The sequence below is a fragment of the Clupea harengus genome, chromosome 8 (genome assembly GCF_900700415.2).
Source record: "Clupea harengus chromosome 8, Ch_v2.0.2, whole genome shotgun sequence".
Taxonomy (NCBI): domain Eukaryota; kingdom Metazoa; phylum Chordata; class Actinopteri; order Clupeiformes; family Clupeidae; genus Clupea; species Clupea harengus.
The window spans coordinates 19,303,133-19,330,538 of record NC_045159.1 but is presented as its reverse complement, the minus strand read 5'-3'; the positions used below and the strand labels follow the sequence as shown (position 1 = coordinate 19,330,538).

Sequence of the window (27,406 nt, the reverse complement as noted above, 5' to 3'; positions counted from 1 at the left end):
CCTTCTATTTGTGTCACATGAACTAGCAGAAACATTATTTCCATGTATATTAACTAAATGCTTTTTAAATCCAGAGTAACTTCCAAACACTGATGTGCATCCATCCTCGGCACATTTCAGACGCAAGTATTTTCCAGGATATAGGCCATGATGAAACTTTAAATGGCGACAAATTGAGTATGAATTTGGAAGTAACGTTTTGCAAACATAACACGTAAACATAATTGAACAGCAGTTTATTGCTTGATGTTAAGAAACCTAGCCCTGAGTTCCCTGACTCTTGGCTTTTCTCTAATCATACCGACATCAATGTTGTACACAGCTGTTTGTATGAATGTGTAAAAACCATCAAGTGCGTCACTATATGATGTTCCAAAAATGAAGTGTGTCTTAAATAGCTCGTCAAATGCTGCGACTGATGTGTGTGCTTTGCATGGAATTGCCTTGCCATCCACGATGACGTAGGTCTTCTGGATCTTGTTTTTTTGTTCGCCGACACAGAGCAGGAAAGGCTGAGAAGGTTCGAGACTGGACAAGAAGATCTGGATGCTTGCACCAACCTTTAAGTCAAATAGACAGAAGAAAGCAAATGCTGTTAGTTACTTTAAAAAGAAGTGGTAGTAGTGATAGTGGTACACGTATTTGCCTTTTATTACAAACACCGCTCTCCTTACACTAGTGTGCGCTCAAATTAATAAAACCTGTTAGGCCCATCTTTATCTACATCACTTCAATGTTTACAACAATTGATGAGTTAATATGAAAAAAATACAAGTGGTTAACACAATACACTGCAATACATAGGTGAAAGTTCTGCATTAGACAGATTGAGAAAGTTTAGCTTTAGACAGATAACATATAAAACAAGTTATTACTTATGGAAAGAAAACAATATTTTGCATCCCTTGGTTGTTCTGAGGCAGCCTTGCGGTAATTATGAACTGTATCACAAACATACCTGCAGATACCTCACCAAGTAGTCCTCTGCTTGGAGGGCACTGATTTTCGCAGACTTTTTGTGTCCCTTCGATGTCGGAGGAATAAGATGCAGCAGCAAGCACAGTGAAGCGATGTCACGATCCCATCCTAAACAGTTAAGGATTAAATACGTAAGTAATGGCACAAATTATGAAGCAGGAGGTAACGACTACATTTTTTTATTTTTATTGAATGAACTCAATTTACCACCGTCATTGCCTTGGGCAGAACTAAGGAGCTCCTCGACATGGGGAGTTGGCACTAGCGCTTTGGCCTCTTCAGTGATGTGTGGTTGGAAAAACGTGGGCCATTTGGACAAGAACTTCCCAGATGTCTCCTCTCCAAAAAGCATCAAGAAATCCTGCTCAATCTAGTATCAAACCAATACTATGGGTCAACCACTCTTCCCATGAATTTGCACACTTCAAACCGAAACCAAGCACTTATGTAATGTACAAACTTACACTTATGTAATCAAACGTGGAGGCACAAACATTAACAGCAAATTTGGCATGGCAGGGCATGTCTTTACATGAACCCTCATTAGATATTATTTTACCCATTTCACAAACATGTAAACTCACCAGGCCAGGTATGTCAAGAAATCTTGGGAAGATGTCCAGAACAGCTACGGACTTGTTGGGATCACGAACAAGTTTCTGTCTGTGTTCAAAAGTAGCCTTCATTTTGTCCAAGACTAGGGCTTCATCAGATGAATGTTTCATCATAGATATCACCTCTTCACACTCTTGTTCGGTTAGTTGTTGTGAGGTAGATGCCGTGCAGTCCCTTGCAGCCTTTGGACCACCACTGTATTCTTCCACGGCTACCCGAGACCTTGAGCGATCAGATTGACTTCGTTGTACAGTTTTAAGACGCCATGCGATGTACCCAGAGCCTGATGCTGGATCATAAAAGTGCTCCTATAGGGGAAAGCAATATCAGCACTTTCAAAACTGTCATGTAGGCAAAAAACTGCAATTTAGTTCAAAATACCAAACTTACATAACCATGCTTTGACATTGGGTCCTCAAGATATGGGAATAAGGCCACAATGCCTTGAGCATACTTCAGTCGTACAGCCTGAGAAGGGACCCGTCTGAAATAATTGTAGCAAATATTAAAGGATGTGTATTGGGGGATCTAAGAGTAATTTTACTGTCAAAATCTCTTGAAACATACCCATGCACCTCCACCATGTCAGCAACTAAGGTATTCACAAGCTGCCTCCTGGTTAAATCTGTCAGTGACTTTGTTTTATGGTACTCCTGTATGATCTTCTCGCCCCCAGGCTTTCTCTGAAGAACTTCATTGACCATCTATGCATACAACACAATACCACATATGGATATGCTTTTAGTCATAGTTATTTCAACAATGAACACATCAAGACAACATTTGCTAAAACAGCTTACATTTTTGACCATTTCTTTGTGAGACTGGTCATCTGTTCTACATTTTTTCCTTGGAGTCTCAAATGGACTTTCATCCAAGGGGACAGTGGAGGCATCCGAGAGGAACGATGTTTCAGAAGAAATGGACACATCTTCAGAATCTTTTAAAACAAAGAGATTTGTTAAAGTCACCTTAATCAGCAGAACATGTTCCAACGGCTATTACAGCTATCACAAAGTAGAACAAATATGAAAATGTGCACATTCTGACAATTACTTACCATCATTAACATGGACCTTGAACAAGTCTTCCCCTTTTTCAAGCAGGTCTGAAAAGATTTCCGGGTCTACTTCGGTCCCAGATGAGTCTGTGTAAATGATCTCCGTATCAGCAGTCAGGCCAAATTTTGCAATGACTGTACAGAAAAAAAAATATTGTCATTAGTGGTTGTTATCAGGTTGCAAAATCCAAATTCAATATTTTTTTTTGTTCAGTTTCAAAACATGCTTAACCTGATTGGTGGAACTGCTGGAAATCACTCTCAACAACCTTGACGTATTTCTGCGTTTCACGGTATTTTACTTTAACAAGCATTTTCTAAGGACAAAAAAAAAATGCATGATACTTAGCAACATCAACATCAATAATATTAATAATAATCCTAAATATAATAATTTGTAAATCGTACCACAGCTCAGAATGGCACCAGAACAGCCACAAAATGAGCAAGGTTACTATCAAGGTAATTATGATCAAGATGAGTGTCAAGAAAACCCTCTGGTCAAACTGGAAACAAAAAATTTAATTTAAAGTTAGCACACAAAATGTGATCTCATATCTGCATTAATGCAAGACAGAACTGATGCTGCTTTGCAAAAAAAACACACATATCATGCTTTGTCTATCCATATCAAGGAACTTTTAAATTATTGTGGCTTTAAGCTCATGTCGATCTATGGGCAATAATCAGACATTACAGCCTTCTTTGCATAGTGTTGATGGAAGTTAGTATGACGTAGTAGTTCTGCACACAAAAGTTCCATCGGATGGTTTACTTGGCACCCTTTATCTCGTGGGCACACGATTATAATCTCTCTCCTTAACTTCTTCAATAGGCTACGTACACACGACATTTATTTAGCCTACCTTGCGCGCAAATTAACGATAAGATTGTTTGCGTTGCAACCATTCTCTAACACAAACAACGTCATCTCTCCCGCTCAAGATCCTAGGTTACAGAGGCAGTGCAGTTTCCTTGCTCTCAAATTACACGATTAGCTGGTTTGCTTTACACCCTTTCTCTCGCATTCTCACCCTCTTCCTAACGAACGAACATCGGGACTGCTTGCTTGCAAAGTCAGTCAGTATGCTAGTCTGCTTACGTCGGCTGCCAGCCTGTAATGACAGGCACACAAACCCCTATTGATGGTTCGGCTAACTAGCTGTTCTGTTAACATAACGTTACCTGGTTGCCATTTGTTAGGCATGTTAATGCAGGCACATCAACTAAGACCTATGTTTTTTAAGCATTCCTTTGCCTTGCCCATACCTACAAGAAATGTGCTAGCCGAACAACTAACGTTAGCTAACTAGGACTGGCAAACAGACCTCGAATAAAAAATTGAAAATGAGACTGTAACCATCTATGCTGTATGTTCATGTATGAATCATTAAAACTGAAATACACAAGAGAGCTAAAATATTGAAACACTAAACCATATTTTAACCAATTCATCGACTATTCCCAAATTTGCCAATTTACTCACATTCTGTTAACCTAGACTAGCTTGCAGTAAGAGAAGATGGCTATAATGTTTTAGCTAACTAGGACTAGCAAACAGACCTCGAATAAAATAAAATAAATGAGACTGTAACCATCTATGCTGTATGTTCATGTAGGAGTCATTAAAACTGAAATACACAAGAGAGCTAAAATATTGAAACACTACACCATATTTTAACAAAATCATCGACTATTCCCAACTTTGCCAATTTACTTACGTTCTGTTAACCAAGACTAGCCTGCCGTTAGAGAAGATGGCTATACTATACCTAGCCATCTGGCTAGCAAACTTGTACTGAAGTATACCATCTCTGTTAATATGCTGTAATATGCTGTAGTTACTGTAGACATAAAGTTTTCAATTTAGAGGAAATAATTACTTGAATATATGTATTTTTAAAACAACTCAGCAAAGCGTGACTTACCATGAGGTTACCCTTCAAGCAAAAGAAAGATGGCGTTCCCACAATTGGAGAAAATCCACCTGCGCATGTTAGGAGAGGCGTGGTTTCATAACTCTGTAAAGAGTTAAGTCCTTGACACTGGATAATGACTCCAGCTCTTTCGTACAATTGACTCTGTAACAGTTGAATCAACTTTCTGCAGTGTGATTTCAACTCTGCACTTCAACACTTTTGTCTAACACTGGAAAATTAACTCTAAGAATTTTGCTGTGTACATTCATATTTGCATACTGATTGTGACATTTTTTGTGTGGTTAACTACTGAAACTACAAACAATTTTGAAATGGCTTTTTATTTTACCATTGCTTCTCTACTGTAGTTGAACACCCTTTGACCAGCCCCACCCACTTTTTCTTTCACCCTGACTGCTTAGAGAGACTGCTCATGTGTCCTATGAACAAGAGATTCTACTCTGACAAGTAAAAAGACATTGAAACGCCCGCGCTCTCGCCGAATGCGTTCCATCATCTGGGACTCCTGAAGCACACTGGGATGGTTAGCACACAGACAGCTTTCAAACCCAATCCTATTGGCTAAGCCTATGATCCCAACCACCTCTTACTCGTTACTTTCATAATTAATAAGACTGACGGGTACGCTGAGGCCAACCTGGCATCTGACAAGACATTTCTGTCTGCATGTGGACACTGAACGACTCTACTCTAAACTTGCAAAAATCACACAGGCCTTCAGATTGAGATGTAACCGCCCCCTCTCTATTTATCAGTACAATGGAGCCTATCATTGAGATAAAGCATGATGGTACCGTTAAGAAAGGAACGTGTTCTTCATCAGTAGTAGGTCTGCAGGGTGAAGCTGGAGTGAAACTCTCCACTGGTGAGGGATTATTAGGGTTTCCAACATCACCAACATGACAGAAGACACCACATGAAAATACAGCACATTTGATCTAACAGACGAATACAGAAATACCTGTATGTTTTGTGCATAGTACCTGATGGCACAAACCATTTTGCAAGATTTATGCGTGGCTTACTTAAACCACAACAATCACACAGACGCCACCAGAGTTAAAAGTTAGGAGTTCGGAAGGTTAGGAGTTTGGAAAAACTTATCAGAATGGAAAATGCCAGGAACCTTATATTCACAAGCTCCTTCCAGTAAAATGTTACATGAATATGGCCATGAAGACCTGGACGGTGTTGCAAGGGACGACTTGGAGTGCATTATAATGGGTGTAATAAACAAATCACTGAAAACCCTTAGTGAGCCTAACATACCAAGCAATTTAATCTCCTCATCTTGGGCATCTTCAGTTTTAATTGTAACACCGGCCTCTGGTGTCTCCCAGGATTCAACCACACGGCCCAGAGGCACCTGAGCAGGTATGGCGTATCCCCCATTGCAGTTAGACTCAATGAGGTCAGATTCAGCATTGCCCTCCACATGCTGAAAAGGGAAAAACACACACACACACACACACACACACACACACACACACACAGTGAGGTATTGGAAAGAACCAAAACACTCCCCAGACAACTGATTTAACCACACTGACTGACTGTAAACAAGCTTTGACAATGTCTTCAGAATGTCCTCTGTCTAGTGCAGGCTTTCTGTGAAGCACTACAGAGTAGCATGAAGTAGCATTCCCTGTCCTACATGTTGGCTATGCATTACATTCTATGTAATACATGCCTACAATCACAAATTCAGACAGGTCAAACATGATTCTGGTGGGCGTCTGAGATCGACTGCTATTTACATCGATATTGATTAATACAGTCTATATATGTATATCGATAGCAGTTGTAAAGGGGCTAACTACCAGCCTAATTGCTGCCCCCTGCAGGTTACCTTATTTGGACAGCATTACCTGTGCACTGAATCAAGTCAAACGCAGACAGTGTGTAGGGAAAAGCAAGGACTTTTATTTGTCTTTATATTATACTTTCTAAAAGCATCTTGGAGAGAGAGCAGTGGCCAAAACAAGCATCACATCGATGTAAAGTGCAAAGTGCTGATTAATAAATAGATAAATAGCATGAAGGATATAGGCCTATACACAGGAACAGATGGATATATAAATTAGCAATAAATACACAGCAAATTCATCAGTGTTTCAGATGGGCAAAGTACAATCAGATAAAACAAGTTAAATTCATCCCAATCATAATGTCAGTGATAAAATACACATCAAGAGCCAGAAGGCATCCACAGCAACCCATAAGCACAGCAAGCCAAGGCAAAGTATATCCCCTCCTATTCCTCTGTACAGACACGGCGCTTTGCCCAGAATATGAGCTTGCTCTTCCTGCTCACACATGCACACGCACTGACATACATAAAGAAACCCGCCGGGGAACACAATTCCCCGGAAAACAACAAGACATGAATGGCAACAGAATACTACCTGATACGCTGGCCTCCTCGCCGCGACCTCCGGACGTGGGGTATATCGGAGGTACACAGACCAGTGATCGCAACACGCAACGGTCAGCTATCTAAGCCAACGCACTTAGTATCAATCTCATAGGATATTAGTAATGCGACGGGTATACAGCACTCACCCACGTCCTGGCACGGCAGCCCTCGGCTTGGAGCTCAGCAGTATCTCCTGTCCCTGACCTACCGTTTCTACACAAGCAAACCCATTATATTCCCGTTACCAATTGATTAATGCAACACAGGTGTGTCGCAACGTCTAAACCGGCGGGCGGGCTGGACCCCGCCCCCACATTGTCTTTCACGCAAACCACCTGCTTACACAGTGTTTCACTAACACGTCAGCGCTCACATGCTATTATTAGGCCAACACCCATCACAGGTAGGCAGCGTTCCGTCTACGACACAGTGCGCATGGCCATACAAGCGTGTACTTTCCCCCACCGTAACTAGCTGGCAACGATGATCAACACTGCAACAAACCTCAGAATATGGACAAAGTAATCAGTGAGGTCCTTGAAGTTGAGATTAAGAGAGATCCAAGTGTCTTCCTGGTTGGTCTCCCCTCTAAGGTGCTACATCTCCCCTTTCCAAGATACACACTCCTTGAGAAGCTCCTCTTAACTGCCTGAAAATGCATCTTACTTCACTGGATTAAAGAGTGCCCACCAACTATTACATCATGGTACAGAGAGATCTTTAACATTCTCCCACATGAAAAATTGGTGGCTATTATAAAAGGAAAAGAGGGTTTGTTTTTGAAAATCTGGTCCCCTTTCATAGACTACCTGCCGGAAGACCTCAGGTCCTTACTTATGAGAGGGGAATTGGGTACTTTTGGGATATTCAAGATTTTTTTGGGGGGGATATTCGCGTGGGGCGCAAAAAGCTTCAAATCTTGAATGTCTTTAATATCTCAACAAGTAAAGGTTTTAGTGCTTAGAAACCTTCATAGTGCATCTATAAACATGCCTATTCCGGTCATTTTGAGACCAAATTCAAGTGTCTATGACCTTCAGAAGCTGAGATAAAGATGCGCTGGACGCGCCCTAGAAGGGCGTGGCAAAATCTCGATGTTCGCTCGGGTTACAGTAAATGACAGCACCCTAGTTTTGTTCCTCATGGTCAAATTAGCCAGAAACCGTTGAGAAAAGTCATGCCGCTCATACTTCATACTCAATCTATGGGCTGCTAGTAGAGTATATAGCCATAGTGGAATAGAAATGGACACATCTACATTCAGGAAAGCACTGCAGCGCATAGTGAACACAGCTGGTAAGATCATTGGTGCCCCACTCCCACTCCCTTCCCTGCAAGACATATACACCACCCGCCTCACCCGGAAAGCTACCTCGATTGCGAGTGACACCAGCCACCCCGCACACAGTCTGTTCAGCCTCCTACCCTCTGGAAGAAGGTATAGGAGCCTCCGTTGCCGCACCACCAGACTCAGAAATAGCTTCATACACCAAGCTGTCAGGAGGCTAAATTCTCTCCCCTCACTCCCCCCAGCCATATCCGTCAGTCCCCCCCCCCTAAAAATCACTCAGGACTCTGCAACAAAACTGTCCCTTGCACTTTACTTTACCACTTACTGTTATACTTGCACTGCCAATGTAACAAATACATCTCACAGGATGTCTTTTTGCTGCCTTTTTTTGCACTACCATAACCTCACTTTAAAGTAAACTTATGCTGCTGTACATGTATCTGTATGTTTATAACTATATCTATATGTATATCTATATGTCTTGTCTTATCTGTTGTTGTGCATGTGCACTTTATATATTTCACCTTGGGAGAGTGGGAAACGTTTTTTCGTTTCCTTTGTATGTCTTAACATGCAAAGTAATTGACAATAAAGCTACTTTGACTTTGACTTTGATTCTGCAACAGTACCTCCACCTCTACACCGGTAAAGTTTGGTGTGTGTTTACTCGACCGGTGCTCGATTTCCGCTTTTACATGATTTTGATCAGTCTGAAGTTGTTTTCGCGTTGCCCGTGGATTGTGCACACGTCTCTTCAGTTGCATGCCCTCATAAGCTGCCGGTGAGTTTCTGTATGAAAATTCAGGTGCACCAGAACGCGCGTTCAATTTAAGAATCAGTGCACAGCTACGGACACTTTGGCGGTTTTAGAACATATTTCCAGGTGTTCATGAATCCGGCGGATATCTTTTCTTAGGTTGGTCTTTCGAAATCCGTAAGAAGATATTTAAAGCAGCACAACGGAGGAATTGCTAATCCCTAACGAGATGCTAGTGGCTAAACCTAGCGAAACCTGTTGAAATTCGCTTCCTTTGACACTATGACAAACTAGTGAGTCAACAACTTTCCTACACAGTCAAACACCAAGCAAGTGCAACACAAGACAAAGCAAGACGGCAAATAAGCTACTTACTAGTCCGGCAGAGAGTAGTACCCGGGCGGCTTCCAGAAAATTACATAGCCAAGTAATATGCCTATGGACCCTGGTATGGTAATGGCACAAAGGCCATTCTTCATATTAAACGTCATTGTAGCCCCCCAATTTTTTTAAACTGTTATTTTAAGGTAAAATTGCTAATCCTAACCCTAAAGTACAATTGCTACATACTGTTACTTTAAGAAGACACTGGTTCGAGAATGAGGCCCAATGATAGGTCGTGGTATGTCTTCAAATAAGAATGAATTATTAACACTAATTGAAACATTAACTCCAGATTACAATCCCTTTTATCCATTATTCACTCAATAACCTTGAACACAGTGGCACTTGAGAACACGCCACCTGGGTTCATTTATGTACACAGAATGCCAGACCTTTTGCCTGCTAACAGTAGACCCACCATACGTACATAGGAAAACATCATAAATATTGCTTTTATCAGTAGAATAATGGTTATTTTTAAATCCAGGGAATGAATGCTAACAAATTTGACTTAGGGTGGTATTCAAAGTCACATGAAAAAGTAAACATACTGGACTGGACTGAATTTGCTAGTTTAAATGTATGTGGTTCACACTTCACCTGTTCCATACACTGAGCACAGCAACCTCAATGAAAGTTGCAACTGGACTGCTCAAGACTGTTTGATAGCAGTGCATCGGCAACGGGGAATGTGTGTAACATTTCTATCTGTCAGCAAATGGTCTTGTTAAAACTGAAGGAAATACAGATAGCTATGGAGCTGTGGAGATATCCACCTGGAATCGGCTGTTAATCCTGAAAGAGTCTGTTGTACTTCGGCGAAATTCCCTGATTAAATCGCTGAGGCCCAAACTTGTTCAAGTAAGAGACGGAGTAAGAGACTTGTGGAAGATGGCTTAGCGTAATAAATAATGCGTTTATTCAGACACTAGCCATGGTTACCTCGGTAGAGCACGGTCGCATGCCACGAGGCAGAGTCTTCTTCTGTGAGGAAAGGTCCTTTGTTACGAGGACAGTCTTCTATTGGCATTACAGAAATGTACATACATTTATAGTGTAGAATTAACATATGAAACAAGACAAAATGTTAGGGGAGGGGTGGGTGTGTAGCTTTGACCAAGGGCTATGGCCAGGTAGAGCCATATAGATGCTTATATGTTTGGCTTCAACCATCTTGTCGTGGCTTTAGACAAAAGCCAACAATCAGAATCTAATAGCTCTTGCTCCAAGACACACAAAAGTCAGAAACCATGTGTGATGGCCCTCAACATAGAGAAAAGGTCAACAGCCAAGCCTGATGGCTCTGGCCTGGTGCTATGCAAACTAAGAATGTGGGCCTATTTGAGATGTAGTCTGGTGTGTGGAGTTATGGTCTGATATATGAAATTCACCTAAATCTAACAATCTCCATAGTGTTAAAGCACGATTATAGTTGGTTTGTACCAGTATCACCATGCAGGTCATTCACTGAAAACACCTAAATGTTGTCTGTAAGACTGTGACATGCTAAAGATATGATTGAGAGCGACATTCCCTTGCAAAATAGCTCCTGCTTTTTGCAAACTTTAAAATCTAAGACGGTGTGGAGTTACAAAGATAGCACTGCGTCTTGATGTCAATCTGAAATCTCGTCAGAGATCAGTGGCTTCTGTATTCCTACCATTCACCACCTCACCTCAGTTTTACTCCCTTGCCAGTTGCTATTCGTTATCGTTTGAATATTGACTGTAGTGGAATGAGGACTTGTGCTGAATGTCTGGTTATTTGTTTAATGTGGCAATTCTGTTAAATATATACTCTACGCACCTTCACAGAAACCACCTGTGTTCCTTCACAGCGGTTCCCAGGAGGTGTGTGTGAATCTGTATTGTGTGTGTTTGTGTGTACGAGGCCAGGTATTTAAAAGCAGGGCTACTCGGAGAGACTCTCAGAGACTTCAGGCAGAGGAAGGAAAAAGACAAACGAGATGAAGACTCTCATCGCTGTGCTCCTGTGCACTGCTCTGTGCTGGGACGGGCTTAACGCTCTGTGCCCTGACCCTGCCACCTTGACGGACGTCAACGGCGGCAAGGTCTGCGCCCGCATGTTCTCGCGCAGCACCGTCATCTACGCGCAGAGCTGCGTAGGCGACAGCCTCGATTCCTACTCCGGCGACGATATACCCACTATCAGCTTGCTTTGGAACAACCGCGTCTCAGCGCTCGTCGTGAGCCGGTTCTGCTCCCTCACCGTCTGGTCCCGCTTCAGGAAGCAGGGCGTCAAGCGCAAGTTCAGCGCTGGCATCCAGCACCGCCTGAAGGACGTGGGGCAGGGGCTGGGGATACTCCGCGACTGGGACAACGACATCTCTGGATACATGTGTGAATGCTAGAAGCAAAGAGGGGCTAAGCGCGATTTACTCTCACTGGAGAGAGATTGATTGGATGGTGTGAGAGAAGGAGAAATGAGAAAGAAGAAAGAAAGATGAATGCACTAGAAGACGAATGTGCTGAAAGATGCTTGTAAAAGTGTTCTGTTGTGTGGGAATCCAATAAAACTCTTCACTGCTTGTGATTTTTTGTCTCTTCTCTGGCTTTTATATATAGTTTCCCTTTTTTAATGGTAGTGCAGGGGAGCAGTGAACTACATGGAATTGAACTAATAACTACATTTTGCAGGAGCTTGCCGATAGTTCAGCTACATTCATATTTGCATACTGATTTGCACTTAAAAGTCGGTTTTTTTTGCCATTTTTTGTGTAGTTAACTAGGCTACTGAAACTACAAACAATTTTGGAATGGCTTTTTATTTTATTATTGCTTCTCTACTGTAGTTGAAACCCCTTAGACCAGCCCAACCCACTTTTTCTTTCACCCTGACTGCTTAGAGAGACTGCTCATGTGCCCTATGAACAAGAGATTCTACTCTGACAAGTAAAAAGACATTGAAACGCCGAACTCGTCCTGCGTGAAGCGCTCTCGCCGAATGCGTTCCATCATCTGGGACTCCTGAAGCACACTGGGATGGTTAGCACACTGACAGCTTTCAAACCCAATCCTATTGGCTAAGCCTGATATCCCAACCACCTCTTACTCGTTACTTTAATAATTAATAAGACTGACGGGTACGCTGAGCCCAACCTGGCATCTGAAAAGACATTTCTGTCTGCATGTGGACACTGAACGACTCTACTCTAAACTTGCAAAAATCACACAGGCCTTCAGATTGAGATGTAACCGCCCCCTCTCTATTTATTAGTACAATGAAGCCTACAATTTAGATAAAGCATGAAAGTACCGTTAAGAAAGGAACGTGCTCGTCATCAGTAGTAGGTCTGCAGGGTGAAGCTGGAGTGATGCTCTCCACTGGTGTAACAAACAAATCACTGAAAACCCTTAGTGAGCCTCACATACCAAGCGGTTTAATCTCCTCATCTTGGGCCTGTTTCGCCCCTCTACACCCCTACTGGCTTTGCAGTGGCAGTGCAACCATAGATATATATAAAGGCTGGATGTCTCATCCAACGGAGTCGAACGCCCACACATGGCGGCCATCTTGCTCCAGTCAGCCCGCTCACCCATAACATTGTGTTGGTAGTGGTATGTACTTTTTAAATAACCATAACTTGCTCAATTTTCAACAGATTTTTTAACGGTTTGGTTTTTTACAAACGTTATTAACGTGGTTATAATTCTGGATGCTTTTAGAAAATAACATAATTATTCATAAGTATGCAATGTCATAACTACATCTCTGACGTTTATAACAAACCAAACCGTTTAAAAATCGGTTGAAAATTCGGTAAGCGAGCTGACTTGAGCAAGATGGCTGCCATGTGCGGAAGTTCGACTCCGTTGGCCGGCAACGCGGACGAGACATCTAGCCTTTATATATATCTATGAGTGCAACCACCTTTGGGTGGTGAATGGGCATATTTAGCTCGATTGTCCACACCTGGGGAGGTGAGGTGTATGCATTACATTTGATGTATGTTAGCCTACATGCTTACAATTACAAATTCACACAGGTCAAACATGATTCTGGTGGGCGTCTGAGATGGACTGCTATTTACATCGATATTGATTAATACAGTCTATATATGTGTCGGTAGCAGTGTTTCGCTAACACGTTATCGCTCACATGCTATTATTAGGCCAACACCCATCACAGGAAGGCAGCGTTCCATCTACGATACAGTGCGCATGGCCATGCAAGCCTTTACTTTTCCCCACCGTAACTAGCTAGCAACGGTGATGAACATTGCAACAAACCTCAGAATATGGACAATTTCACTTGACTACTATGAGTAAATGAGTTACAAACTTTCAAATAAAAGAAAGGGAAGAGACAGAAAATCACAAGCAGTGAAGAGTTTTATTGGATTCCCACACAACAGAACACTTTTACAAGCATCTTTCAGCACATTCGTCTTCTAGTGCATTCATCTTTCTTTCTTCTTTCTCGTTTCTCCTTCTCTCACACCATCCAATCAATCTCTCTCCAGTGATAGTAAATCGCGCCTATCCCCTCTCTGCTTCTAGCAGACACACCAGTATCCAGAGATGTCGTTGTCCCAGTCGCCGATCAGCCCCTGCCCTGCTTCCTTCAGGCGGTACTCGATGCCGGCGCTGAAGGTGTGCTTCCTGCCCTGCTTCCTGAAGCGGTCCCAGACGGTGAGGGTGCAACCCTGGCTCACAACGAGCGATGAGACGCGGTTGTTCCAACGCAAACTGATAGTGGGTATATCGTCGCCGGGGTAGGAATCGAGGCTGTCGCCTCCGCAGCTCTGCGCGTAGATGACGGTGCTGTCCGAGAACATGCGGGCGCAGACCTTGGTGCCGTTGATGTCCTTCAGGGTGGCGGGGTCAGGGCACTGAGCATTAAGCCCGTCCCAGCACAGAGCAGTGCACAGGAGCACAGCGATGAGAGTCTTCATCTCGTTTGTCTTTTTCCTTCCTCTGCCTGAACGCTCTGAGAGTCTCTCTGAGTGGCCCTGCTTTTAAACACCTTGCCCCATACCAGAAAAAGCACACTCGCACACTCACACACACAGATTACTTTTACACACAAACACACACAATACACACACATATACATTCACACACACTTCCTGGGAACTGCTGTAAAGGAACACAGGTGGTTATTGCAAGGGCGTAGGTTTGGTCTCAGCATTGGTAGGAACACTGCCCGGCAGCCCCCCCCAAATAAAAAATAAAAAACGTAGTTTATAATAAGGCAAACTTTATTAAAATATATTAACATTTGTGTACTAACTCGTGGAACTTGGAACTGATTTAAACATAATAAGAATAATAAACCTTAGTTTAAATACAAAACAGTATTCTGCACCGAAAATAAATAATAATAAATAATTTAATAAATGGATAAAAACTGTTCTCCACATTTTTTGCAAGTATTAACATCACTTCTTTTTGTTGTCCTTTTTTGGATATCCCAAATATGAGTAAGACCTCATTTGAAGCCCTGATGGTCCAGCTGCTGCTTCCTCAACCTGCACTACATCTGCACTGGATTTCTGAGTTTCCTGAGTGCATTTCAAAATAATGCCTTAATGAACAAAATTACCGAATGAGAAGTACATGCAATGCATTTGTTTGTTCTGAAATTCATTTTGAATATGTAGGTAATTGGTTCAGGTTTTATTGAGCAATACTAGGCCTACATCATCTGTACTGGATTTCTGAGCAATGAAATAATGTAATAAATCAATTATATGATACATATATTTGGGCATCCCAATTTATAGAACCTTTTTACTACCTACAAGTATAACATTTATTCTCAAAATAGCCAGTGTGAATGATAACATTCAGGAGAAACATTGTCTAAACAATGTAAAAAAACAGCAATTTAATGCAATCTTTACCAAAATGGACAATTCAACGTCTCACCTGAACCCCTGATGCTGATTCATCATCACCCTGCTCTACATCTGTAGCTTCATGCTTCTGTTTTTCCTGCACAGTAATTCATCAATTTAACACAGACACTAACCATGCTTAGTTGACTGCTGACATTGGTCGAGAGATTACAGGGAACAGAGATAGCCTTATTACTATCCAAGGGATCATATAGGCCTACTTTTCACCAGTTAATATCACTTTTGAGTTGCTAGCTAGCTGGTACTAGGCTAAACTAGCATGGTCCCATTATGTGGGCAGGTTAGCTTTATCCTTCTGGCTTCAACAAGACCAGCTGCTGCTAACACATTGGTCGAAAGATGTGTTGATGGAATAGTGAAGTTGTTGAGGACGTTCGGAACACTTTCAGGTTACAAACTAAATATTGCCCAGACTCTGTGTTTTCCTGTTAATCAGTTAGCTAAATCAATCCCCTCAGGTGCACTGCCCTTTGACCTATGGCTTTAAATATTTGGGTGTCTACGTTTCCAATTCTCTTACCTCACTTCTAAAGAATAACTTCGCAAACATGATTGAGAAGATCAAATTGGACCTTCAGAAATGACACATTACCCATGTCACTTGTGGGTTGAATTTAAACCATCAAAATGAATGTTCTACCTGGAATACTATTTATTTTACAGACTTCCTCTCTTTCTCCCCAAATCATTTATCACCTCAATTGATCCTGCTATACGGTCTTCCATTTGGGCTGGCAAGCCTCTTAGGATCCAGAAAAAAATTCTGCAGAGGCTCAAACAAGATGGGGGTTTTGCCATACCCAACATGCTGTTTTACTATTGTGCAGCCAACATTTAAAAGTTAAAGATAGTGGGTCACGCATATATTTTCTTATGTTAGGGGGTGTTCGTGAGCATGGCGGGCAGCGTCTTTCATGTTGGTTAGAGGGGAACTTCGGGATTTTTCAATTTGGGCCCTATTTTCCGATGTTTTTGGATCCAAACTTTTACTTAGGACAAGTAACTATTGAAATCTGTGCAGTATTGTGTTAGGATTCCATTATATAGCTGTTTTTAGCATTCTATGAGGCAAGCCAGCACATCAAAGTAAACCATTTGTTTTCTCCACTGACAGGCTCTTGGGTATTATTGTAATACTTATTTGCTAAGAGATATTTAGATTGCTGCCACAACCTTTGTTACTCCAGTACGGTCTGGCGTCTGAGACAGGGACACTCACACAGGGGATAGAGTATATCACAATAATTGTATTCAATACAATTCATTAAAGGTAAGTCCCTTAGGACCTCCACTTCCCCAATAAATAATGCCCCCGCTGGTTCAACAGAAGCTACAATCCCCCGACTCACACGGAAAACTAACGAAAAGGCATCAATTCTTCCAACAGCACTACACACTAGGTTACTTAACACACACACACCTAAGGACCGACTCACACTCGGTCAAACTATGTGACAAAGGGGGGAGAACAACTCGCCAACCAAGCGGGCTACCATCACTCGGGTAGGACTAGGCCCCATCTACAGGCTTCATTAAAAAACAAGACCACACAGAACATTAATAAATAGACATGACAGGAAAAACATTGCAAGTCACACACAAACACACACTGAAAAGTGTAAAAGGCACAGACTTCCCCGTCTGTCGGTAAAACCTCTCCGTCGGGTCTGGCTTGGACGGTCCCAAGGGAACAGTTCAGGGACTACCACAGCGGGCGTAACGTCGGTCTGCAGCAACCTCTGAATTTGCGCAGAGAAAACGCTCGGGCAACCGTGGTCCTAGCGCACTCGCTAAACCCAGATCCCTCTCTGTCTCAAGGGAGAATCAGTCTCCCCCTCCTGAACCAACAAGGAACGCTCCCCCTGCATAACTGTCTTCACCGCCGGCAGCACTATAAGCCACGAACAGCACCCACCCTCCGAGTGCAGTCGCAACCAGTCTCTCCGCGTCTCCCTCCGGTGTGCATTCCACTTCCTCTTATCCCCTCACTCCCTGGTGTACACAATCAGTCCCACAACCCCAATAAATTAGTCATTAATCATTCAATCCCTCCCTCAGCCAGTCACTCACTACACTATTATAAGGGTCTGACAACATGGAAAGGATCCCTAGAGAGAGATACCCGCGTCAGTTTACCTCAATAACTGTGAAAATGACTGTTTGTACGGCCTGTTTTAGCTGTCTCTTCTTCCAGTCTTGACATCAACCCATTAAGTGCCTGGAGTCGATTGGCCTACCATGTACTGCTGGAGTGGGCACTCAAAGTAGAGCGCCTCCTTTCGATAATTGACTACAGAGTTGATAAGGGACCACAACTTTTGTGGTTGCTGGTTTCCGTGCTCTAATTCAATACTGGACTGATTTTGATCATTAAAGCAACATTACTGGGTGAGCACTGACGCTGAGCTGCCGCCAGGGTGAGAACTGACTTGCCCCCTCCATTACGGGCCCTCCTGTGTTGTGTGCAATGGCTAACTCCTTTGCCTGTCAAAAAGTAGCAGGAGGTGGCCCTCCAGTTTTCACAAGCTCAGCCTTTTTTCTGCTTGCTGTGAACACATGAATAGGCTTGAAGGAAGTGTAGGAAACACACCTCATCTACCAGAGCATTAATGAGAACTATTCATGCATAGCCTACCACTGATATAAAAATATTCGATTTAATCATGGCCTGTTGCAGGTGCGCTTTCAAACTGGGGTTGCAGCTGAAATGACTGTTAGACATTCTCCTTAACACAATATTGTTATATTTATACATTCAGCCTAGGGAGTAGCTCTTACTTGATTAACAGTAAGTAGTAACGGGTCAATTTCATAACAGTAACCCCCCTGTAGGCTATAATAAAAATGAATTAGTTTAACAGCAATTCAGTCAATCACAATATCAACCCTGACTTTTCTTGACAACCCTGAAAAAAATTGACTAAGTTAGGTTAAAAAACCCCACAAAAAACAAATTCACATCATATGACACGAAATTATAACAAAATATGATATAAAAAGTCACATGCTAGCAAAAAATGCCTCTCAACAGAATGTATTGCATAAGGTGCCTACTCCACTATTCAAAGGTCACACGGCTTCCTGGAATACCCCTAAACAGCACAATCCCATCTGGGCTTTTCACAAGGACATAATGGCAAGGAATGCTATATTTTTGTTGTAAACAAATCTGACCACAACTAAAACAGGACAACAATATTTAACATCTTTTATAACACCTTTTACCTATATTTGCACATTTTTAGACAGTTTGACCGACTTGAGCACTGGTCTAAAAAAATGTCTTACTTGTCAGTTTTGTAATGTCTGACTAGTACAATCTTCAACCTGCACCTTGTTAGACTGCATGAATGGCCTGAACTCTGGTCTGAAAACTGGGCCTGTCTTTTTACTTGTCAGAGCAGAATCTCTTTTTTATAGGACACATGAGCAAGAGCCGTCTCTCTAAGCGGTCAGGGTGGAAGAAAAAGGGGGTTCCTTCCTAGGCTGGTCAGTGGGGGTTCAATAACAGTAGAGAAGCAATGGTACAATACAAATAAAAAGCCATTCCTTTACTTTTATTGCCCAAAACTGTTTGTTAGCTGGTTATGTTGTTTATTTATTTATTTATCTTCTAGTATTTTTGTCTTGTTCTCCTTTATGGCCATTACTCTTCTCTTGTGATTTTTGTTGTTGTTGTCTTGACTTTGACTCATTCCTTTTATTTATGTTTATATAAAATGTAAAATTCAATTGCCTTGACTGGAAAGCACTTTTGATCAACTCCTGTTTTTTTTTTTAAATGTGCTATACAAAAGCAAATTACTTGACTTGACTGAAGATCTAATACGAGCTGTTTTTTTTCAGATTTACATGACATGAAGTCATTTGGCAGATGCCTTTGTCTAGGATTTTGTTTAAAGTGGCAATTCTGTTAAATATATACTCTACGCACCTTCACAATAACCACCTGTGTTCCTTCATAGCGGTTCCCAGGAGGTGTGTGTGAATGTATATGTGTATGTATATGTAATGTCTGTGTGTGTGTGTTTGTGTGTGTGTGTGATGGTAATCTGTGTGTGTGAGTGTGCTTTTTCTGGTAAGGGGCCAGGTGTTTAAAAGCAGGGCCACTCAAAGAGACTCTCAGAGATTTCAGGCAGAGGAAGGAAAAAGACAAACGAGATGAAGACTCTCATCGCTGTGCTCCTGTGCACTGCTCTGTGCTGGGACGGGCTTAACGCTCAGTGCCCTGAGCCCGCCACCCTGAAGGACGTCAATGGCGCCAAGGTCTGCGCCCGCATGTTTGAGGACAGCAACATCATCTACGCAGAGAGCTGCGGAGGCGACAGCCTCGATGCCTTTCCCGACGACGATATACCCACTATCCCCTGGCGCTGGAACAACCGCGTCTCGTCGCTCGTCGTGAACCGGGGCTGCTCCCTCACCGTCTGGGGCCGCTACAGGAAGCAGGGCACCAAGCGCAAGTTCAGCGCTGGCATCCAGCACCGCCTGAAGGACGTGGGGCAGGGGCTGGGGATACTCCGTGACTGGGACAACGACATCTCGGGATACTGGTGTGTCTGCTAGAAGCAGAGAGGGACTAGGTGCAATTTACTCTCACTGGAGAGAGATTGGTTGGATGGTGTGAGAGAAGGAGAAACGAGATAGAAGAAAGAAAGATGAAGATGAATGCACTAGAAGACGAATGTGCTGAAAGATGCTTGTAAAAGTGTTCTGGTTTGTGGGAATCCAATAAAACTCTTCACTGCTTGTGATTTTCTGTGTCTTCTCTGGCTTTTATTTGAGAGTTTGTAATTCTGGAGGGGTCATAGTTTCCCTTTTTTAATGGTAGTGCAGGGGAGCAGTGAACTACATGGAATTAAACTAATAACTACATTTTGCAGAAGCTTGCCGATAGTTGAGCTACATTCATATTTGCATACTGATTTGCACTGATAGAGACTTTTTGGGGCATTTTTTGTGTGGTTAACTACTAAAACTAGAAACAATTTTGGAATGGCTTTTTATTTTGCCATTGCTTCTCTACTGTAGTTGACCCCCCTTTGACCAGCCCCACCCACTTTTTCTTTCACCCTGACTGCTTAGAGAGACTGCTCATGTGTCCTATGAACAAGAGATTCTGCTCTGACAAGTAAAAAGACATTGAAGCGTTTCTGGCAGCCGTAGGCAGTCCTGGCGGGGCCCAGCTCGTCCTGGGTGAAGCGCTTTCGCCGAACGCGGTCCATCATCTGGGACTACCAAAGCACACTGGGATGGTTAGCACACTGACAGCTTTCAAACCCAATGCTATTGGCTAAGCCTGAGATCCCAACCACCTCTTACTCGTTACTTTCATAATTAATATGACATGATGATATGGGTACGCTGAGGCCAACCTGGCATCTGACAAGACATTTCTGTCTGCATGTGGACACTGAACGACTCTACTCTATACTTGCAAAAATCACACAGGCCTTCAGATTGAGATGTAACCACCCCCTCTCTGTTTATTAGTACAATGAAGCCTATAATTTAGATAAAGCATGAAGGTACCGTTAAGAAAGGAACGTGTTCATCAGTAGTAGGTCTGCAGGGTGAAGCTGGAGTGTGAAAATCTCCACTGGTGAGGGATTATTAGGGTTTCCAACATCCGGTGCGCCTGCAGAATGGTCGCACTGACGAGAGCTCCGTCAAAACTACCTCGCTTTTTGTTTGTTTTGTTACTGTTAGTAGTTTGTTTCGTTAATGTTGCAGTGTCGTTAATTCAATATGATCAGCAGACACTTCTGGTTATTATATGTGTATTAAATGTTATTTGTATATATGTTAGTATTATATGTATAGGTTGTTATATGTTTTAGCACTGTATTGTATATTTATCTTGTATATTTAGTAAGGTTATTTAGGTTATTATATATGTTTATTACGTGTAAATTATGTTCAGAGTAGGGCTGAACGATTTGGGGAAATAATCTAATTGTGATTTCCCCCCCCCCCAATATTGCGATTGCGATTTAATATGCGATTTTTTTATTTTATCCAAAATGTTTTCCCAACAAATCGTAATGAATGATTTCAATATGACCAACACAATATTAGATACATTTAGTGTAAAATATTATTTCCCACAATTACATTTTTTATTTAACTGCTCATTACAGAATCAAGAACAACAAATCGGTGGCTTTGCCACTGTGCATTTAAGTAATTTAAACAAAGTCATTTTAAACACTGTGTGCAAAATTGACCATCTTAAGAAAAAAAAAAAAATATTATTATTATTTTTTTTTTTTAGATCACGTTTTTAATCGCGAACGTTGCGGTTAGAAAATCGTGTTCTATCATATCGCGATTAAGTCGCAAATGCAATTAATCGTTCAGCCCTAGTTCAGAGTACTTGTACAGAGTGTATGTCATGTTATGTTATGTTATACTATGTTATGTTATGTTATGTTATTGTAGGTTGTTGTGCGGTGCCTTGTCCTAAGAATTTTAGTGCCCAGTCTGACCCTGTGTCATTCTGTGCATTTGACAATAAAAGACGTGATGACAGAAGACACCACATGAAAATACAGCACATTTGATCTAACAGACGAATACAGAAATACCTGTATGTTTTGGGTGTACACTGACTTGATATTTGGTGGGTGTTGTCTATGCCACTGCCACAGCATGCCTGGTACGGCTGCTATTGCACTTTGTAACTTTGGTGGTCAGGGCGCGACTACGTAATGCTTTATGGCACTACCTCACACAACAACAACTAGACCCCTCTGCTAGCTATAAGAAGAAGCTATCACAGTATTCTCTGCATGACATCATGGCAGAGGCAACAAAAAAAACCGAGGAAGACATTGTCAGAGGAAGCGAGGAAGAGAAAAAGTTACCGAGCAAGAGACCGAACAAGAGTCCATCTCGGACTGGCTTTTACTCACTGGGCGATCAAAACAATTGGCATGATAGTACCCTGTTCATAAAGGGTGGACATTGAGCTGCCGCCAGGGTCAGAACTGACTTGCCCCCTCCATTACGGGCCCTCCTGTGTTGTGTGCAATGGCTAACTCCTTTGCCTGTCAAAAAGTAGCAGTGTTAGGTGAAAATTCACCCTAGTTACCTCAGGACTCCGGAGCTGCATATAAGTACATTTATTAGACAAACAACAATTGCAATCAGGCTCACCCCCAGCACAAGGCTGAAAGTGAAGCAATGATAAACACATCGCACAAGGTTTATATAGACAGAAGTTTAGCGTTCAGCAGAGATAACCACGTGGTGGATTTCTGACGTCCGAGGCAAGGATGGAAGTTTTGCAAGGTCAGAAGAAGCACAGTTCGACCCTTCTTTTCTGCTTGCTGTGAACACATGAATAGGCTTGTAGGAAGTGTAGGAAACACACCTCATCTACCAGAGCATTAATGAGAACTATTCATGCATAGCCTACCACTGAAATGATTGTTAGACATTCTCCTTAACACAATTTTTTTATTTTTATATATTTAGCCTAGGGAGTAGCTCTTACTTAATTAACAGTAAGTAGTAACGGGTCAATTTCTATAATTAAATGAATTACTTTAACAGCAATTCAGGCAATCTCAATCTTGGCTTTCCTTGACAACCCTGAGTAAGGTTAAAAAAAAAAAAATCTAATTCATATCAAATATGATATAAAAGAGTCACATGCCACAAAAATGCCACAAAAAATTCCTCTCAACAAAATGTATTGCATAAAGTGCCAACTCCACTATTCACAGGTCACATATAAGCTTCCTGGAATACCGCTGAGATCTAAACCTTTCCTAAACAGCACAATCCCATCTGGGCTTTTCACAAGGACAAAATGGCAAGGAATTCAAACAAATCTGACTACAACTAAAACAGGAAAACAATATTTAACTTGCACCTTTTTAGACCGTTTGACCGACTTGAGCGCTGGTCTAAAAAAAATGCGCCTCTTGTCTTTCTCGCCAGGTTTTTAACGTCTGACTAGTATAATCTTAACTAAAACAGTCTTCAACTTGCACCTTGTTAGACTGCATGAACAGCTTGAACTCTGGTCTAAACAATGGGCCTGTCTTTTTACTTGTCCGAGCAGAATCTCTTTTTTATAGGACACATGAGCAAGAGCCGTCTCTCTAAGCGGTCAGGGTGAAAGAAAAAGGGGGTTCTCCCTCCTAGGCTGGTCCAAGGGGGTTCAATAAGTGTAGAGAAGCAAAGGTACAATACAAATAAAAAGCCATTTATTTTATTGCCCAAAACGGTTTGTTAGCTGATTATTAAGTTGTTTATTTATTTATCTTCTAGTATTTTTGTCTTCTTCTCCTTTTATGGCCATTACTTTTGTCTTGTGATTTTTGTTGTTGTTGTCTTGACTTTGACTCTTTCCTTTTATTTATGTATATATAAAATGTAGAATTGAATTGCCTTGACTGGAAAGCACTTTTGGTCAAGTCCTGTTGTTTTTTTAAATGTGCTATACAAAGACAAGTGACTTGACTTGACTGAAGATAATACGAGCTGTATTTTTTTTACATTTACATGACATGAAGTAATTTGGCAGATGCCTTTGTCTAGGATGACTTACATGCTGAGTACATCACAGGGAAATGGAGAGTGTGAAAAAAGTGGCATCATCACCGGATGTCATTTGCTTCTTTCAGGACTTTTTATTTGACAATAAATGCCTTCAAAACAGGACAGACGTGTTGTCACACTTTTACACAGTGTTTAATACATCACATATTTTCCACTACAACCCCTGATGTGTCATTGGTGCAGAACAGTATAGCCTACAAAAGAATGATAGGTTGTGGTATATCTTCAAATAAGAATTAATTATTAACACTAAATGAATCATTATCTCCAGATTATGTTCAATTTTATCCATTACTCACTCAATATCCTCGAACACAGTGGCACTTGAGAAAACGCCACCTGGGGTCATTTATGGACACAGAATACCAGACCTTTTGCCTGCCAACAGTAGGCCCACCATACGTACATAGGAAAACATCATAAATATTGCTTTTATCAGTAGAATAATGGTTATGTTAAATCCAGGGAATGAATGCTACCAAATTTGACTTAATATTCAAAGTCACGTTAAAAAGTAAACATACTGGAGCTGACTGAATTTGCTAGTTTAAATGTATGTGGTTCACACCTGTTCCATACACTGAGCACAACAACCTCAATGCAAGTTGCAACTGGACTGCTCAAGACTGTTTGATAGCAGTGCATCGGCAACAGGGAATGTGTGTGACATTTCTATCTGTCAGCAAATGGTTGTGTTAAAACTGAAGGAAATACAGGTAGTTGTGGAGCTGTGGAGATAACCACCTGGAACCGGCTGTTGATCTCCATAGTGTTAAAGCAAGATTATAATTGGTTTGTCACCATGCAGGTTATTCACTGAAAACACCCACTTGTTGTCTAGCAGGGAAGACTGACATCTTTAAGACTGAAGTCTGTAAGACTGTGACATGCTAAAGATATGATTGAGAGCGACATTCCCTTGCAAAATAGCTCCTGCTTTTTGCCAACTTTCAAATCAAAGACGGTGTGGAGTTACAAAGAGGGCACTGCGTCTTGATGTCAATCTGAAATCCTCTTCAGAGATCAGTGGCTTCTGTCTTCTGACCATTCACCACCTCACCTCAGTTTTCCTCCCTTGCCAGTTGCCATTCGTTATTGTTTGAATATTGACTGCAGTGGAATGAGGACTTGTGCTGAATGTCTGGTTATTTGTTTAATGTGGCAATTCTGTTAAATATATACTCTACGCACCTTCACAAAAACCACCTGTGTTCCTTCACAGCGGTTCCCAGGAAGTGTGTGTGAATGTGTATGTGTATGTGTGTGCATTGTGTGTGTGTGTGTGTGTGTGTGTGCGTGTTTGTGTGTATAAGAGTTTGTGTGTGAAAGTCCTCTGTGTGTGTGACTGTGTTTTGTATGTGTGTGTGTATTGTATGCGTGTGTGTGATAGTCATCTGTGTGTGTGAGTCTGCTTTTTCTGGTATGGGGACAGGTGTTTAAAAGCAGGGCCACTCAGAGAGACTCTCAGAGACTTCAGGCAGAGGAAGGAAAAAGACAAACGAGATGAAGACTCTCATCGCTGTGCTCCTGTGCACTGCTCTGTGCTGGGACGGGCTTAATGCTCAGTGCCCTGACCCCGCCACCCTGACGAACGTCAACGGTGCCAAGGTCTGCGCCCGCATGTTCGAGGACAGCCACTACCTCTACGCGCATAGCTGCGGAGGTGACAGCCTCGATTCCTTCCCCGGTGACGATAAACCCGTTATCACCAGGCGTTGGAACAACCGCGTGTCATCGATCGTCGTGGCCCAGGGCTGCTACCTCACCGTCTGGGACCGCATCAAGAAGGAGGGCAATAAGCGCAAGTTCAGAGCCGGCATCCAGTACCGCCTGAAGGACTTGTCGAATGGGCTGGCCGGCAACTGGGACAACATTATCTCTGGATACACGTGTGGCTGCTAGAAGCAGAGAGGGGCTAGGCGCGATTTACTATCACTGGAGAGAGATTGATTGGATGGTGTGAGAGAAGAAGAAACGAGATAGAAACAAAGAAAGATAAAGATGAATGCACTAGAAGACGAATGTGCTGGAAGATGCTTGTAAAAGTGTTCTGTTCCAATATCCAATATAACTCTTCACTGCTTGTGATTTTCTGTCTCTTCTCTGGTTTTTATTTGAGAGTTTGTAATTATCGAGGGGTGATAGTTCACCTCTTTTAATGGTAGTGTTGGGGAGCAGTGAACTACATGGAAATAAACTAGTAACTACATTTTGCAGTGCCGATAGTTCAGCTACATTCATATTTGCATACTGATTTGCATAGTGACTTTTTTTGGCATTTCTTTTGTGTGGTTAACTACTGAAACTACAAAAAAATTTGGAATGGCTTTTTATTTTATCATTGCTTATCTACTGTAATTGAGCCCACCCACTTTTTCTTTCACCTTGACCTAGAGAGACGGCTCTTGTGTCCTATCAATCCTATACAATTTCCCTGTGTTGTACTCTGCATGTAAGTCATCAAGGCTATACTGTTCTGCACCAATGATACATCAGGGGTTGTAGTGGAAAATATGTGATGTATTAAACACTGTGTGAAAGTGTGACAACACGTCTGTCCTGTTTTGAAGGCGTTTATTGTCAAATAAAAAGTCCTGAAAGAAGCAAATGACATCTGGTGATGATGCCACTATTTTCACTCTCTCCATTCCCCTGTGTTGTACTCTGCATGTAAGTCATCCCAGACAAAGGCATCTGCCAAATGACTTCATGTCATGCAAATGTGAAAAATACAGCTCGTATTAGATCTTCAGTCAAGTCAAGTCACTTGTCTTTGTATAGCACATTTAAAAAAACAACAGGACTTGACCAAAAGTGCTTTCCAGTCAAGGCAATTCAATTTTAAATTGTATATACTGTATACTTAAATGAAAGGAATGAGTCAAAAGTCAAGACAACAACAAAAATCACAAGAGAAGAGTAATTAAAAGGAGAAGAAGACAAAAATACTAGAAGATAAATGAATAAACAACACAATAACCAGCTAACAAACAGTTTTGGGCCATAAAAGCAAAGGAATGGCTTTTTATTTTTATTGTACCATTGCTTCTTTACTGTAATTGAACCCCCTTGGACCAGCCTAGGAGGGAGAACCCCCTTTGTCTTTCACCCTGACCGCTTAGAGAGACGGCTCTTGCTCATGTGTCCTAAAAACAAGAGATTCTGCTCTGACAAGTAAAAAGACAGGCCCATTGTTTACAACAGAGTTCAAGCTGTTCATGCAGCCTAACAAGTTGAAGACTGTTTTAGTTAAGATTATACTAGTCAGACGTTAAAAACCTGATGAGTAAGACAAGTTTTTTTAGACCAGTGCTCAAGTCGGTCAAACAGTCTTAAAAGGTGCAAGTTAAATATTGTTTTCCTTGTTGTTTTAGTTGTAGTCAGATTAGTTTACAACAAAAATATTGTATTCGTTGCCATTTTGTCCTTGTGAAAAGCCCAGATGGGATTGTGCTGTTTAGGAAAGGTTTAGATCTCAGGGATATTCCAGGAATAGTGGAGGAGGCACTTTAT

General features: G+C 41.8%; 5 protein-coding genes across 5 annotated transcripts; 3 read left to right on the top strand and 2 right to left on the bottom strand.

Annotated features, from left to right (window-relative positions):
- Positions 1–221: 221 nt before the first annotated feature.
- Positions 222–2,523, bottom strand: LOC116221555. Its single transcript, XM_031572715.1, has 7 exons — positions 2,394–2,523; positions 2,161–2,297; positions 1,984–2,077; positions 1,563–1,901; positions 1,186–1,348; positions 959–1,086; positions 222–560 (listed from the first exon to the last, which is right to left on the bottom strand). Exons 1-7 carry the CDS (start codon positions 2,403–2,405, stop codon positions 237–239), a joined length of 1,197 nt encoding a protein of 398 aa, XP_031428575.1. The 5' UTR covers positions 2,406–2,523; the 3' UTR covers positions 222–236.
- An 8,778-nt stretch (positions 2,524–11,301) lies between these two features.
- LOC116221359 (syncollin-like) lies at positions 11,302–11,994 on the top strand. Its single transcript, XM_031571226.2, has one exon. It carries the CDS (start codon positions 11,408–11,410, stop codon positions 11,810–11,812), a length of 405 nt encoding a protein of 134 aa, XP_031427086.1. The 5' UTR covers positions 11,302–11,407; the 3' UTR covers positions 11,813–11,994.
- Positions 11,995–13,775: 1,781 nt separating this feature from the next.
- Positions 13,776–15,028, bottom strand: LOC116221358 (syncollin-like). Its single transcript, XM_031571225.2, has one exon. It carries the CDS (start codon positions 14,354–14,356, stop codon positions 13,958–13,960), a length of 399 nt encoding a protein of 132 aa, XP_031427085.1. The 5' UTR covers positions 14,357–15,028; the 3' UTR covers positions 13,776–13,957.
- A 3,734-nt stretch (positions 15,029–18,762) lies between these two features.
- Positions 18,763–20,758, top strand: LOC105892109 (syncollin-like). The gene has a single exon (XM_012818342.3). It carries the CDS (start codon positions 19,484–19,486, stop codon positions 19,886–19,888), a length of 405 nt encoding a protein of 134 aa, XP_012673796.2. The 5' UTR covers positions 18,763–19,483; the 3' UTR covers positions 19,889–20,758.
- A 4,486-nt stretch (positions 20,759–25,244) lies between these two features.
- On the top strand, positions 25,245–25,873 carry LOC105892108 (syncollin-like). The gene has a single exon (XM_012818341.2). The coding sequence runs from the start codon at positions 25,397–25,399 to the stop codon at positions 25,793–25,795; it is 399 nt and encodes a 132-aa protein (XP_012673795.1). The 5' UTR covers positions 25,245–25,396; the 3' UTR covers positions 25,796–25,873.
- The last annotated feature ends 1,533 nt before the right edge of the window (positions 25,874–27,406 follow it).

Coding starts and splice junctions, on each gene's coding strand:
- LOC116221555 (XM_031572715.1), bottom strand. Junction 1,349..1,562: donor TTCTTGACATACCTGGCCTG/GTGAGTTTACAT, acceptor GTTTGATACTAG/ATTGAGCAGGATTTCTTGAT. Junction 561..958: donor ACTTGGTGAGGTATCTGCAG/GTATGTTTGTGA, acceptor TTTGACTTAAAG/GTTGGTGCAAGCATCCAGAT.
- LOC116221358 (XM_031571225.2), bottom strand. CDS start 14,356: ATGAAGACTCTCATCGCTGTGCTCCTGTGCACTGCTCTGTGCTGGGAC.
- LOC105892108 (XM_012818341.2), top strand. CDS start 25,397: ATGAAGACTCTCATCGCTGTGCTCCTGTGCACTGCTCTGTGCTGGGAC.
- LOC116221359 (XM_031571226.2), top strand. CDS start 11,408: ATGAAGACTCTCATCGCTGTGCTCCTGTGCACTGCTCTGTGCTGGGAC.
- LOC105892109 (XM_012818342.3), top strand. CDS start 19,484: ATGAAGACTCTCATCGCTGTGCTCCTGTGCACTGCTCTGTGCTGGGAC.